Source organism: Tasmannia lanceolata, unplaced genomic scaffold (genome assembly GCF_043159265.1).
Source record: "Tasmannia lanceolata isolate RefF3 unplaced genomic scaffold, GAP_Taslan_0.1 ptg000018l, whole genome shotgun sequence".
In the NCBI taxonomy this organism is placed as follows: Eukaryota; Viridiplantae; Streptophyta; class Magnoliopsida; order Canellales; family Winteraceae; genus Tasmannia; species Tasmannia lanceolata.
This window is the reverse complement of record NW_027518695.1, coordinates 28758189-28773061: the sequence shown is the minus strand read 5'-3', so window position 1 is coordinate 28773061 and position 14873 is coordinate 28758189. Positions and strand designations below refer to the sequence as shown.

At 37.4% G+C, this 14873-nt stretch overlaps 1 protein-coding gene across 1 annotated transcript; it reads right to left on the bottom strand.

Annotated features, from left to right (window-relative positions):
• Positions 1-3271: 3271 nt before the first annotated feature.
• On the bottom strand, positions 3272-12761 carry LOC143850254 (uncharacterized). The gene is made up of 5 exons (XM_077359519.1): positions 12392-12761; positions 4875-4939; positions 4730-4785; positions 4556-4642; positions 3272-4463 (listed from the first exon to the last, which is right to left on the bottom strand). Exons 1-5 carry the CDS (start codon positions 12549-12551, stop codon positions 3272-3274), a joined length of 1560 nt encoding a protein of 519 aa, XP_077215634.1. The 5' UTR covers positions 12552-12761.
• Between the last annotated feature and the right edge of the window lie 2112 nt (positions 12762-14873).

The window sequence follows — 14873 nt, the reverse complement described above, 5'->3', positions numbered from 1 at the left end:
TCACAAGGAAGAAGATGATGGTTCCCCAAACGAAAGGAAAAGAAGATCCCTTTTGAATCTTTTCTTAAAGACTTAAAAGGGAGAAGATCTTTCTCCTCCGGGAGAAGATCTTTCTCCTCCGGGAGAAAGATGACTAAGATGACAGTTCCCCAAAAGGAAGGAAAAGAAGATCCATTTAGAATCACTTTCTGGAGCCTCAAAAGGGAGAAGACCTTTGTTCACTAGGAGAAAGATGATAAAGATGACGGTTCCCAAAAAGGAAGGAAAGAAGATCCTTTTAGAATCTCTTCCTGGAGCTTCATAAGGGGAAGACCTTTCTCCTTCACGATAAAATGATAAAGATGGCGGTGATCCAAAAGGAAGGAAAAGAAGATCCCTTTTCAATCTCTTCCTCAAGACTCAAGAGGGAGAGGACATTTATCCTCCGGGAGAAAGAGGATAAAGATGATGGTTCCCCAAAAGGAATGAAAAGAAGATTCCCTTTAGAATCTCTTCCTAGATACTTAGAAAACCTTTCTCGTCCGGAAGAAAGATGATAAAGATGAGAGTTTCTTCAAAAGGAAGGAAAAGAGGATCCCTTTAGAATCTCTTAGTAGAGATTTAAAAGGGAGAATACCATTATCCTCCGAAAGAAGGATCATAAAGTTGATGGTTCCCCAAAAGGAATGAAAAGAAAATCCCTTTAGAATCTCTTCCTAGAGACTCAAAAGGGAGGAGACCTTTCTCCTCCAGGAGAGATGATGAAGATGACTGTTTTCCAAAAAGAAGGAAAAGATACCCTTTAGAATCTCTTATCGGAGATTCAAAAGATCGAAACCCTTTCTCCTCCAGGAGAAAGATGATAAAGATGATGATTCCCAAAAAGGACGGGAAATAATAGCCCTTTGGAATCTCTTCTTGGATATTCAAGGGGGAGAAGACCTCTCTTCTCCGGGAGAAAGATGACAAAGATGACGGTTCCCCAAAAGAAACGAAAATAAGATCCCTTTAGAATCTCTCACTGGAGACTCAAGAGGGAGAACACCTTTCCCCGGGAGAAAAACCATAAAGATGATGACTTTCTCCAAAAGGAAGGTGTTAAATATAGAAGATCAAATAATACCATCTCCATCAGCTCAAGCTTTTGGAGTAACTGCTCGTTTCGCATGGTATCAAAGCCAATGGTCCTGAGTTCAAACCTCCTGGAGAGCAAAAATCCACATGCAATTGCCAAACCCAACCGAAAAGTGGGGCCACATGTGCCACGTGTAGGTCAACCCGTGAAAGAGGGGCTACACGTGAGGAGTGTTAAAGTATAAAAGATTAAATAACACCATCTCCATCAGCGTAAGCTTTTGGAGTAACTGGTCGTTTCACATAAGGAAAAGAAGATCCCTTTAGAATCTCTTCCAAGAGACTCAACAGGGAGGGAGAAGACCTTTCTCCTTCAGGAGAAATATGATAAAGATGACGATTCCCCAAAAGAAAGGGAGTGGATTTTCTCAATGAAAACATGAAAAAATGAATAAATATCTTACATATGAGATTCTCAAATAGAACAAGAAAAAATGAAAAAAAATATCTTACATTTTCTGAAATGTAAGATATTTTCAATTAACTAATCATTCAACTCCGAGCACAGCAATTTCCAACACCAACCAATGTAGATATCAACATGCCAAGCTAGCTCCCACACATGTGCCAACTAGCAATAAGTAGAGATGCAATCATAAAATAGATATAAAAGGAAACAGGGGGGAAATAATCTAGCTATAAGTGATTGAAATCTGAAATTAGGTAAAAATACATAGGGAAAAATGAGCTTGAGAAGCTTCTGTTGTCAAAAAAAGACTGCATAAACATTTGGAATGGTGCCCAAAAATGAGACTCATGGAAGATTGTACAAGCACATTAAAAGAGAGGACTCCCAACATATTCACAAAAACATATGGTAATATTCGTTAGCAAATGGTCATGACCTCCCAATTGTAAAAATTAAGAGCTAGCATGTAAATGAGTAACTACAAGTAAAACTTGAAAACATAAAGAAAAAATTGAAGAACGAATTTGAAAAACGTTTTTTCTTTCAGCGGGTCAAGAATCAGGTTTAGAGCCACAGATTCTCTCATTTACACTCTTATCCTAGTAAGGAGCGGTTTGTTTTGAATTTTAAGAATTGATTTTGCATCCAAAACTGACATTTTGGGTCCAATAATCAGTTTTGGACTCAAAATCGATTCTCAAAAACCCAAAACAAATAGGGCCACTGGATTTTGAAAAAGGACTTCTAAAACTGATTATTGAACTCAAGAGTTCATTTAATTTCAAGTCTGCTAATCAGTTTTGGACTCTCAATCAGTTCTCAAAATCCGAAACAAATAGGGCCGCAATGGCACAAAATTAATTGATTAGTTCAAAGTGCATAGTAATGCACTGCAGAATAATGTATACTTGCATATAAAAGATGTGCAAGAAAGAACATGTGCTGTATGATAAATAACAACTAAATATGTAATATTTGACTAAGCCGCTCTTGAACTGAAACAAGAAATTATCTTAAGATGCAGTGTTCACAAGCTGTTGACTGAGAAATGCATGCAGGTAGAAGTGACGAATGGATCACTTAATATATTAATAAAGGTTGCAAAGATCAGATAACAAAGAAAAGGGATTTAAATAGAACATTTAGAAATAGGATTATGTCAGATAATAACAGAGGAAAGAAGCTCTAAACTCCACCACTTGATTTCTCAAGCTTAAAGCAAGAAGATCTGGTGCTCTAAATTCTAAACACTACCATGTGATTTGTAATGCATCATAATAAATGGTTTTTGTTGCTTAGAGCTAGAAAAACAAATTATTAATATTCAAAAGAGAGAGAGAGAGAGCTACAGATATATTATGTCACATACATTCATACCTAAGGTTTCAATGATCATATGACAAAGAAAAAGGATTTATAAAGAACATTTAGAACGTAGGATCATGTAAGATAATAAGAGAGGAATGACGCTCTAAACACCAACAGTTGATTTCTCAAGCTTAAAGGCAGAAGGATCTGATGCTCTAAACACTATGAATCAATCATTACAACTGCTCTAAAAATTCCTACAATGGTTCAGTGAGACCTATCCAACTAAAGTTCCCTACTTCCGAAGAAAACAGGATAACCTTCACTCCTATAATTAAGCACTTAGACTCGTACAATTAAACATGACAGACTTCACTAGATAGACTCCTATCCAGCTAAAGTTTACCCCACTCTACTTCCAAAGAAAGCAGTCCCCTACTTCTACCAAACGTCCTTCCACTTGGGTTTCTTCACCCCACTAAAAGGCAATGGAGTAGCTAATTTTGGATTATGAAGGCTTTGAATGGGTTTCTTCATCCTAGTGAAAGGCAAACGATCCCGGTCAATTCCCTTTTCAGTTTTCACCACTCCATTCTTTGTCAATGGAGTAGTTACTTTTGGATTCTCAAGGATTTGAATGGGTTTCTTCGTCCCACTGAAAGGCAAACGAACCTGGCCAATTGCCTTTTCAGTTTTCACCACTCTATTTTTTGGCAATGGAGCAGCTACTTTTGGATTATCAAGGCTTTGAAGGGGTCTCTTCATCCCACTGAAAGGCAAACGAACCTGGCCAATTGCCTTTTCAGTTTTCACCACTCCATTGTTTGGCAATGGAGCAGCTACTTTTGGATTCTCACAGATCTGAATGGGTTTCTTCATCCCACTGAAAGGCAAACGAACCTGGCCAATTGCCTTTTCAGTTTTCACTACTCCATTCTTTGGCAATCGAGCAGCTACTTTTGGATTCTCACGGATTTGAATGGGTCTCTTCATCCCACTGAAAGGTAAACGAACATGTCCAATTGCCTTTTCAGTTTTCACCACTCCATTCTTTGGCAATGGAGCAGCTACTTTTTGATTCTCAAGGCTCTGAATGGGTCTCTTCATCCCACTGAAAGGCAAACGAACCTGGCCAATTGCCTTTTCAGTTTTCACCACTCCATTCTTTAGCAATGGAGAAGCTACTATTGGATTCACAAGGCTTTGAATGGGTTTGTTCATCTCACTGAAAGGCAAACGATTCTGGCCAATTGCCTTTCCAGTTTTCACCACTCCATTCCTTGGCAATGGAGCAGCTACTTTTGGATTCACAAGGCTTTGAATGGGTTTCTTCATCCCACTGAAAGGCAAACAATTCTGGACAATTGCCTTTTTACTTTTCACTACTCCATTCTTTGGTAATGGAGTAGCTACTTTTGGATTGGGTTCCAGATTTGGTGACACTATTTTGTACCTTGGAGTTGTCAATGCCTTAGGATCAGTAGATGCTTTCTTTGTCTTCCTGACTTTTGGATTGGGTTCCAGATTTGGTGACACTATTTTGTACCTTGGAGCTGTCAATGCCTTAGGAGCAGTTATAATATCCTTGGCAGATTTCGCAGGTGCAGGAAGTGGACGACATCTCATAGTTGCACTGAAAGTAAAGGAGATTTTGTCATTGAATTGCTTTTGGGAAATTGAAGAAAAACTGGATTGGGTTCCAGATTTGGGGTCATTATTTTGTACCTTGGAGTTTTCAATGCCTTAGGAGCAGTTATACTATCCTTAGCAGATTTCGCAGGTGCAGGAAGTGGACGACATCTCATAGTTGCACTGAAAGTAAAGGAGATTTTGTCATTGAATTGTCTTTGGGAAATTGAAGAAATAATAATAATTCAATGTTTAAAGAACTTAAAATACCGTGATGTTTGTCCCTTTATTGATTTTTGATGTCTTAGGCTCCTTGCTGCCATGACCTGCACGATTTAAGACTCACGAAGTCATGAAGTTAACTGAACAACAATATCATCCATTCAAGTAGGACAAAGAGTGATGCATAACATACCCGAAGTTCAAATTTTCTATGGAGAATATCAGGATCATCTTCTTCATCATGCTTTTGGTTGCATCCTGTAACACAATACCCCAGAAAGCACATCCATAAATTTCATATTTATAATTCAAGAGAAAGCATAAAACTCAAATAAAATCATTCAAACATTTTAAAATCAGAGGGAGAATTTGAATGGTAGTTACAAAGTAATGGGGAAGAGCGTTAGTAAACATATGCAATCAGTTGAATTTAAGATTAAATCAGAAACTAACTGCATATGGCATCAGTGCAACAGAGTCTCAAGATTCTCTCCAAAGAGATGAGAAGGATTGCTCATGCATAAGGAATTACTATGCAGAAAAAGGTAAAAAGGGAAAAGATCCGGGAGAATTCAAAGATTATGTAATAGCTTAGATTATGTAATAGATTATAGAGTTGAGGATTCAAATTTTGTCTGTGAACATGATGCCAAAGAGGATGAGTCTCTTGTGAACTATGATGAGACAAACGTCTGTTGCGAGAAGGCTCAAGAAGCTGAAAGGAAGAGAAACAAGAACCAATCAAGCTGTCAAGGAAGAAGTTGAATGTGAAGATCAAGGAGAAATTTGGATTGATCAAGAAGAAATTAATTGCAAAGATCACGACCAAGTTGAAGAGGTGAAAGTATGTGGTGAATCAGCTCAAAGGGAAAATGAAGATACCAAAACAAAATTTGAATCTGACGAATGTGAAGCAGCTGCCCATATAGAGTCTAACAAAGCCTAAAAACAAGAAAATGAGGAAATGAGCGCAGCTATGTGTGCTTGAAATGTCCAAGTTCAATAAAATGAGGAATTAAGCAATGGCCCAAGTTAAACCAGCAGGGAAGGAATATGTAGATGATAGTACAGTGGCGATTGAAGATAATGCTGAGATTGAAATGTCCTGCACGGAAAGTCTAAGGAAATGGAAGGATTTGGGAGTGGAGAACTTTAACATATGAAGCTCTAGCAGCTGCTGAAAATTCTGCAACAGCTTCTCCTTTTAAGCTTGAGATGGGTCTAGATAACCAAGACTTTGAGGATTGCAGAGAACTTTCCAGGTTGAAAGCAATTGCTAGAAAATTAGTGCGTTGGCATATCAAGTTTCTATCCTAAAATGTATTGCACATCCCCCATACAAGTGGATCGTTTCAGTGGATAAGCATGAAGAAGGAGAAAGTAAGGGAGAAAAGTCTTTTAACATAGAATCTAAGGAGTTCTGCAACTTGGATACTAATTTGTTTTCAGGGCACGATGTAGAAGAGGAAGTGGAAAATTTGGTTTACAAAAATATAGTAGTTGCTGGCTTAACAATCGTAGATGTGTCACTTGTTGAGAGTCATCGCGGACTTTCCACAGTGAAGGAGGGGACGGGTCGGCGCGGACGCGGTCCGAGGTGGGCCCACATGGATCTTTCCTATTCTAAACTAGGACTTGTCAATTTGGTAGTTAGAGTTTATTCTAAATTGGGTTTTGGAAACTGGTAGCTTTAGGATGTTGGATTGTTTTAGGAAACATAATTAGTTACTAATTTTGTTTTGGAAAAAGGTAGTATATAGAAATAGGGAATTGGTTTAATAGGTTAGTTTCTTATTAGTGTCATGTAAAATTTCATGAACGTGAAGAAGATCTTTCATGCAATATCACAACTTGATGAAGAGTCCAAGATTTCAGATAAGCGGATGCGGAGGATTATAATCCGGCGATTGAACCCCGAGTACAGTGGAACGGTAAGATAGCGGAGTATCTTGCTACATTCGAAGGATTGGACTATAATAGGTTTGTGAACTTTAGAAATGAACTTACCACGACTCGCAGAGAGTCACCACTGAAGGGGAGTGATGAAATTCATCGATGACTCTCCATGGCGCTGGAGGGGATGGGTCAGTGCGGACAGGGCGCGGGCGGACGTGGGCCCACATGGATCTTTCATAATCTAAACTAGGATTTGTCAATTTGGTAGTTAGAGTTAGATTCTAATTTGGGTTTTGGAAAGTGGTAGACTTAGGAGGTTGGATTGTTTTAGGAAACATAACTAGTTACTAATTGTGTTTTGGAAAAGGGTAGTATATAGAAATAGGGAAGTGGTTTAATAGGTTAGTTTCTAATTAGTGTTTCAGATAGTGTTTTTTTGGAAAGTAGAGGGGATTGTAGAGCATGGGTAGTTTCTATATATGTTTGAGTGTCTTTGTTTTCTACGGAGCATAAAGAAAGTGGAAATGTTGAGGTTACGGAATGTTTAAAGAACTGGCAATTGCAAATTCAAATATAGACCAGTTCCTCGCATTTGTTGATCCAGCGTAGTATCAAAATGAACACAAAAAGAATTTGATTTCTAATTTAAATAGTTTGAAGACTACTAAAATACTAGAATGATACAAAATAGAAGAAGGTGATGCATGTAGGTTGTTGAGAAGATTTCTCGCAATCAAAGAAGCCCGGGTTGACAAAGTAAAATTCAGAACTCATTGGAAATTGTAATTTGGAAGATACAAGTGGAGGTGATCAGCAGTGGGTTCAATGAAATGTCCATTTCCACAGTAAAAGCTGAGAAAAGGCCAGCAGAATTGAAAACAAGCCACTAAGACCAATCAAGAGTTTGAAACATTTTTTCTCATAGGTTGAGAGCTTGAAATATTGGCCGATAGTGACTTCATAAAATCCACAGTAAAAGCTGAGAAAAGGCTAGCAGAGTTGAAAACAAGCCACTAAGACCAATCGAGAGTTTGAAACATTTTTTCTCATACGTTGAGAGCTTGAAATATTGGCCGATAGTGACTGACATGAAGGAGAACACTACAATTTTGAAGAGGGAGAAGTTGAGCAGTTAATCGGCGACACCCATGTTGAGAAGACAGCCCTAGACAACTTGCATAACAGTAGAAAGAGTGACGAGGTGAGGGTTCACTTATTCAACCATTGGTTGAAGGATTGAAAAGGTTTGGCAGATGGGTGCTGCACTATATTAGAACAAAGGGTTCATTATTTTGATGACATGGTGATTTCAGATGGATTTTTTTTTTCTTAAATCACTGTAAAACTGTTCATCGATATGGACAATCATTTTGTTGAAGATACAAGTGGAAGTGATTCAAGGGTCTAGCATGCATTGTCAACTTCATTTTTAAATATAGGTAACACAAAATGATTGATTTTATATTGTGGGACATGCTCCTACTTTTAATTCCATAAAGAAAAGCATCAAAATTTCTCAAAGATGTGAGGAGAATCAAAATTTCAACTCTGATCCCCCTTCTTCTTCAAGGACATTTTGGCAATCAAGTCCAAGCAAGTCGAGGGTTGATCTTGCCACTCAATTTGATGATGCTTACCAAAGAAAATGTCCAATCAAGTGAAAGCAATGAGAGGTAGAATCAACCAACACATTGCCATGTTGTGCAACAATTTTACTCTGGACAAGTTCAATTTTTGGAAATTCCAAAGAAAACTAGATGGAAATGACTTCTTCAAGCAAGATCAGTTCAAAGCAGCCATCGACGCTTACACCCAGGTGCACAATCACATACATTTTCTCTATCATTTTCCCTCTTTGTTTCTGAAATTCTTGTGTTTTTTTTCTCTCCGCTTTTGTCTTCCTTTAATATGGATTTTAGGCGATTACTCTCTGCCCAAATGTGACAGTATATTGGACAAACCGGGCACTTTTCCACCTTAAACGAAAGTAAGGGATTAAATCCTTTTGTTTTCTTTTTTCCCATTTTACCCTTCATCTGAGTTTTCTTTTTCTTGTTGGGTTTTATAGTAACTGGACTAAAGTGGAGGAGGATTGTAAGAGAGCTCTGAAGCTTGATGAGAATTCTGTCAAGGTATTATTCACTTCTTTCTTCATTTTTCTTGTCTCAACTCCACAACTTTTCCTTAGACCTAATGCAACTTTTTTCATACCCTAGTATGTCTAATGATGTACTAGATTTCCTAACTTTTTTCATACCCTAGTATGTCTGATTACTTGGTGTATGTGCTATCCTGTTTTTAATTCCTGTAAGTATTTTATACCTGATTGGTATCCTAAATAGACATGGTACTGGGCACCCATAAAGCATTTTTTTGCCCATGTTGTGATTTATGAATAATTTCACTTATCGGTGGAAATCCTGTAAAATCGCGGAAACGTAGGCAAACAATTGCAAATGATAGAATTTTAACATGAAACTTCAGGAAATGCTACAATAAACACAAATACAAACTTAGCACATAAGAAATACAGATATACATAATGTTTTAATAACATAAAATACCAAAAGACATGTGTTGTTAAGCAAGTCCGTTCAGTTTTGGTATCATTTCGATGGGGATGGAAATGGAAACATATCAGTCGTTTGTTTCAGTGGAAATTTAAAAACATGTTGCTAAGTCCAACCAAGTAAAACAATGCCAAATATAATCACCAAAGCCAACCTATGTTGTGTAAGGATTCAGCTTTAGATAAGTTTTGTGAGTAACGTGGTTCCAGAACCATCAAAATGAGTCAACTAGAGCCAGCCACGACTATTTTAACTATATAAAAAAAAGATTCAAAGCAAAGAAGCCTTTGAAAACCTTTAGGATTCAATCAATTTAAACAAAGAGAAATGTGCTTTCGGAAGCATGCATGTCAGATTTAAAACAAATGTCTATAGTCAAGAAGATGAAAAGGGCAGAAACAGAGTCGACCCAAGAAAAATTAATTGGAAGAAAAGTTTCAGATCCAAGAAAAATTAATTGGAAGAATCAATAATTGTGTTTCGATAGTGTTTTAATAGAGAGGGAAAAACAGACAAAATGGCAAAAAAACAACAACATGCAAATGAAAACAAAAATACTTACCGAGGGGTGTGGAAAAGGGTCGTATATAGAAATAGGAAAGTGGTTTAATAGGTTAGTTTCTAATTAGTGTTTCGAGAGTGTTTTTTTTTTTGGAAAGTAGAGGGGATTGTCCAGCATGGGTAGTTTCGATATGTGTTTGAGTGTCTTTGCTTATAAATATGCAGAGAGAGAACATGAATGAAATAGAGAAGTGAGGCTTAACATGAAAAGTGGAGAAAAAGAGAAGAGTGAAACGTGAACTCTTAGGTATTAAGAAGTTGTGTATGGTTTGTGCCTTCAATAGTATTCAAGAGAAATTCTCCCTCTCTCTCTCTCTCTCTCTCCCGCTCTTTCTCTTCCCTCTTCTCCTTGTGTTGTGGGTTTTGTGCTTCTGCTTGATCTTTGTTTTTGACAAGTGGTATCAAAGCTTTTGTGCTTCAATCTTGATTTTCTACATCACCAAGCAAAGGTGAAACAGCTAGAGAACTTGCACCAGTGATCATTGAACAGATTTCAGAATAGGAACATATTGGAAAAGAAAGGTTACTATTGTGTGTGGCGTATGTTCCTAAAAGGTAGCGGTCCTAACGGACATAGGTAATGGCAAGTGTCAATGGGTTTTTTAGTCTTCAAAAGTAGTTTTGATTTAGAAAGTGTAGTTTCTAATTAGTTTAAATGGGTTGGGCAAATCGAAAAGAAAACATAGTGAATTTATATTATTTTTATTTAAGGTTAGTTTTAAATGTAACGGTTGAAGGGTCTTATAGTCTTGTACATGTAACCCTAATTTGGGCATATATATATAGAGAGAGAGGAAATGAAGTATGTGCAGCTGCACAGATAAGCTATTTGTGCATGGCTGCACAAACCGTAGTGGGGGCCACATTTTTTGGGGGATCCAGCGATCAAATTCTTGGTGGTGACGATGGACTTATCTCCAATAACAGTATGTATAATATGATCTCTTGTGCACTCTATAGCCTTTCCTTGATTTTCAAAGATAAAGGATGACAAGGGTACCATGTCTCTGTCTTTTACTATACATTTCAGAGGCGGGTCTCATCAGGCTTATCGTGGTTGTATCATTCACAATTAGGACAAAATCATGAAAAAAGAAGAAGACTGAGATGAAGATATTTTGTCCCGGCATTCAAGGAAATGTTACAGATGGAAGAATGAGATGAGTTAGCAAAGATTAAGGACAATACAACAAAGGCAACATGAATTGTTTTTTTTCACAGCTCTTAACATGTCGGAATTTTGAGGATTTTAATATAAGTGACAGACTTTGTTTATGTTCTTGTTTACCCTATACTTCATTAAATGTGAAATTTGATGTACTATGGGTTTGAATATGGAATGCATTCATTTGCATATTTGATTTGTAATTGGCAATGTTGAATGTTAGAATGTTATATTATTTATGGGTTTGAATATGGAAATGGAATGCATTTGAATGTATATTTTGATTTACATTTGGTGATGTAAAATGTTAGAATATATAATCCATTCACATGTATATTTGATTTGAAATGAGCAATGTTAAGTTTTGAAATGTTACACTAAAATATAATGCACACATTTATATTCAATTTGGAATTGGGGCTCTTGAATTGTAAATTATGTATATCATATTTTTAGCTGATTTTATTGCAGTTTATCAGGAATAAATATAGAATAGAAAATCAGTCTAGGTCCAACTAATTGTCAGAAGTCTATTTGTTGGAATTTTATTATGGATTGTCTCATCGGACTTCTAGTGGAGCAAACACATTTTTAAATATAGATAACACAAAATGATTGATTTTATATCGCGGGACATGCTCCTACTTTTAATTCCACAAAGAAAAGCATCAAAATTTCTCAAAGATGTGAGGTAGTGTGCAGTTGGCATGCATAGAGAATCAAAATTTCAACTCCGATCCCCCTTCTTCTTCTAGGACATTTTGGGAATCAAGTCCAAGCAAGCCGAGGGTTGATCTTGCCACTCAATTTGATGATGCTTACCAAAGAAAATGTCCAATCAAGTGAAAGCAATGACGGGTAGAATCAACCAACACATTGCCATGTTGTGCAACAATTTTACTTTATACAAGTTCAATTTTTGGAAATTCTACTAAGCAAGGTTTTAAATTTCAGTTTCAGTTATGGTTTCGGTCATCACGGAAATGGGACCCCCATTCAGTTTCGGTTGGACATTTTGGTGGAAATCCGGTAAAATCACGGAAACGTAGGCAAACAATTGCAAATGATAGGATTTTAACATGAAACTTCAGGAAATGCTACAGTAAACACAAATACAAACTTACCACATAGGAAAACAGATATACATAATGTTTTGATAACATAAAATACAAAAAGACATGTGTTCTCACGCAAGTCCGATAATTCAATCTATACCATGTTGCAACTGTGATTCAATTAATTGAAATTGCAATATTCTATCAAATTCAAACAGAGCAAAAGAAATTTGGGTTCAATAAAGAAAGAGATAAGCATGCATGTCAGATTTAAAACAAATGTCTATAGCAAGAAGTGTCAAGAATATGAAAAGGGTAGAAACAGAGTCGACCCAAGAAAAATTAATTGGAAGAACCATTCAAGAAGTTGAATGTGAAGATGAAAAAGACAGGAAAAAGAGGGGAAAAACAGACAAAAATGGCAAAAAAAAAAAAAACATGCAAATGAAAAACAAATACTTACCGAGGCGTGTGCAAAACCATTCTTTATCGTCCTCAAAGGATCGATCTGGGTTCGTTAAGTCGACGAACATCGGTGCAGAGAAACTTTCGTAAAAGTCATCTACCTCGAATTCGTAAGTTTCATTGGGATTAAAGTGGAAGAACTCTTCATCAAACTCCATTTCTGTCTGAGAGAGACAGATAGCAAGAAAGAGAGATTACAGAGAGAAAGAGAAGAGATCGCAAGAAAGAGGGATTAGAGAGAGAAAGAGCAAGAAAGAGAGATTAGAGAGAGAGCAAGAAAAAGAGGCGCGGAGAGCTGTGAGAGAGAGAGAGAGAGAGAGCGAGAGGCAGACAGAGAGATGAGAAACAGTTTTGATTTTTCTTTTAAGGGATTTATGGCTTGATGTCAGTGGAAGTGAGCCGTTGGGGTGCGCGCTCTTTATTTCTACAGGTAAGGGTCGAATTTACTGATAATTGCACTACTGTGCTCTGATAATTGCACGAACTACGCTTGTCTTTTCTTTTTTAATCAGGTTCCTTTTGGACTGTTATAAGATGTTTCAATAATAAAACAAGATAAGTTAGATAAGTTTCTGCACTTATCAAAACATGGTAGTGCGAAAATCAATAGCCATATTAAAGCAATTAAAGAAAACGAAAGGTCGGCTAACTTTCTTTTGACGATTCACGTTTTCTCTACTACACAAAAATAAACCCTGTGATTTCTTTTTGGTAACTGGAATCAAGATCATTGATCTTGTTGATCATAATGAGCCGACCCACGTGGCACCTAGTCCTATGCAGATCGGACGTTCAATCAATGAGAAAAAAGAAAAAAGAAAAGCCCCAGATGAAATAACATATGTGACCCGGGCGACCGGACCCAATCGAGCGACCAATACCAGTAGACTGAGGAGCACCGACCAGCCGAACTGTGCTTGCTGTTCAAATAAAAAATGGACCAGCCCTTGAGGGGCGGTCGAGTGAGACCCTCCGGTCAACCGGTCTAGTTGAGAAAAACTAGTCGTTGGGCGTAACAAGCAGAGTTTAAAGTGGCTAGAAATTACAGTTTTGCCACTAACAGCTAGATTTGAGGTGTTGGGTCTATATAGACCCCCTAAACATAAACTTTAATGACTTTTGAAAAGATCTACCTGTAAGAGTTTTGTGTGGCCTTTCAACATTTTTATTTAATTTACATTTATCTTATATGAATGCTCATATTTAGCACATGTGATGATTATTATTCACTATTTGAGATATCCTTGTTTTTGCATTTATGCTCATGTTTATGTTGATGCATGTTAATTAAATAGATGGATTTAGTTAATCAATGAGATTGATTAATGATCATCAACAGGTACAGTCTGCTACTCACACGGCATAGACCGGCTCCGACATCTGGGATGTGCGGAATGAGACTAATCGCACTAACATCTGGGATGTCCGAGGAGGTGATTGGTCAACAGGATGAGGATGACTGACCTGTTTTAGAGCCAGGATGAGGCATTCCAGAGATGATTCGAATGGGCCTTACAATCATTGAGGGTTGATCCTACATGGTGTAACCGCATGGCGATATATCTAGTTCTGGATTGCTATGTGCTTTTCAGATTTACACCATGGCTTGTGCACTAGGTGTGACAAAGTGCTAGAGACCACTACCTACATGTGTATGATTAATCCCTTTTACCTAGCACCGTGTGTGAGGAGCCAGTTCCGTAGGTAACCATTGCGCCCTTAGGTACCCTTCGCTTTGCTAAGAAGTTGAAGTCTAATGCTCGCTACTTTGGCATGCTAACCTGCGGTTGTGATCGATTCGACCTACTGGAGCATTGCTGGGAATACAGTTGGACTAATACGGAATAACATATGTGGTTGGGGAAGATCTCATGATATTTACACTATGGCTGGGTTATAGCATGCATTTATTTCTCTTTATCGGTCGCGACATTTTTATTTAATTTTATCGTTCATTTTGCAAATTGTTTTCTAAATCTATTTATATAATTAGATATGTTTATTTTGGAAAATAATTTTGCAAAGCATCGGTTTACTCGAGAAATGAACAAGTGCATGATGAGGTGAATGGGGGCTCTTTGGGATTAGAGCAATTCATCTCGGTGTATATTGTGTGGGTCTAGGGCAGGCTAGATGGGATTGTCATGTTGCCGTTCTAGTCAGATGGAGATTTGGTACGGTGCTCTCATTGAGGAGACGATGGTCCCTGAGGTCTCATCTATTAGGTTTCAGTATTTGAGATCAAGTGTCGATGGTTAGAATTACTAAAGGGTTAGTTTTGTGATGTTGATTTGACTGCCTTTTGGGTTAGGCAGGTTGGTAATTATCATTATGCCTTGAGGGTATTTTGGTATTTTAGATCACTAATGGCACGTCTATAATAAATTCGAAGAGGGAGGGCTGTTTGTTTGCCCTTGAGTGTACAGATTTGGGAGGTAATTTGGGAATTACCAAGTTTCCTCTCTCTATATAAGTGAGCT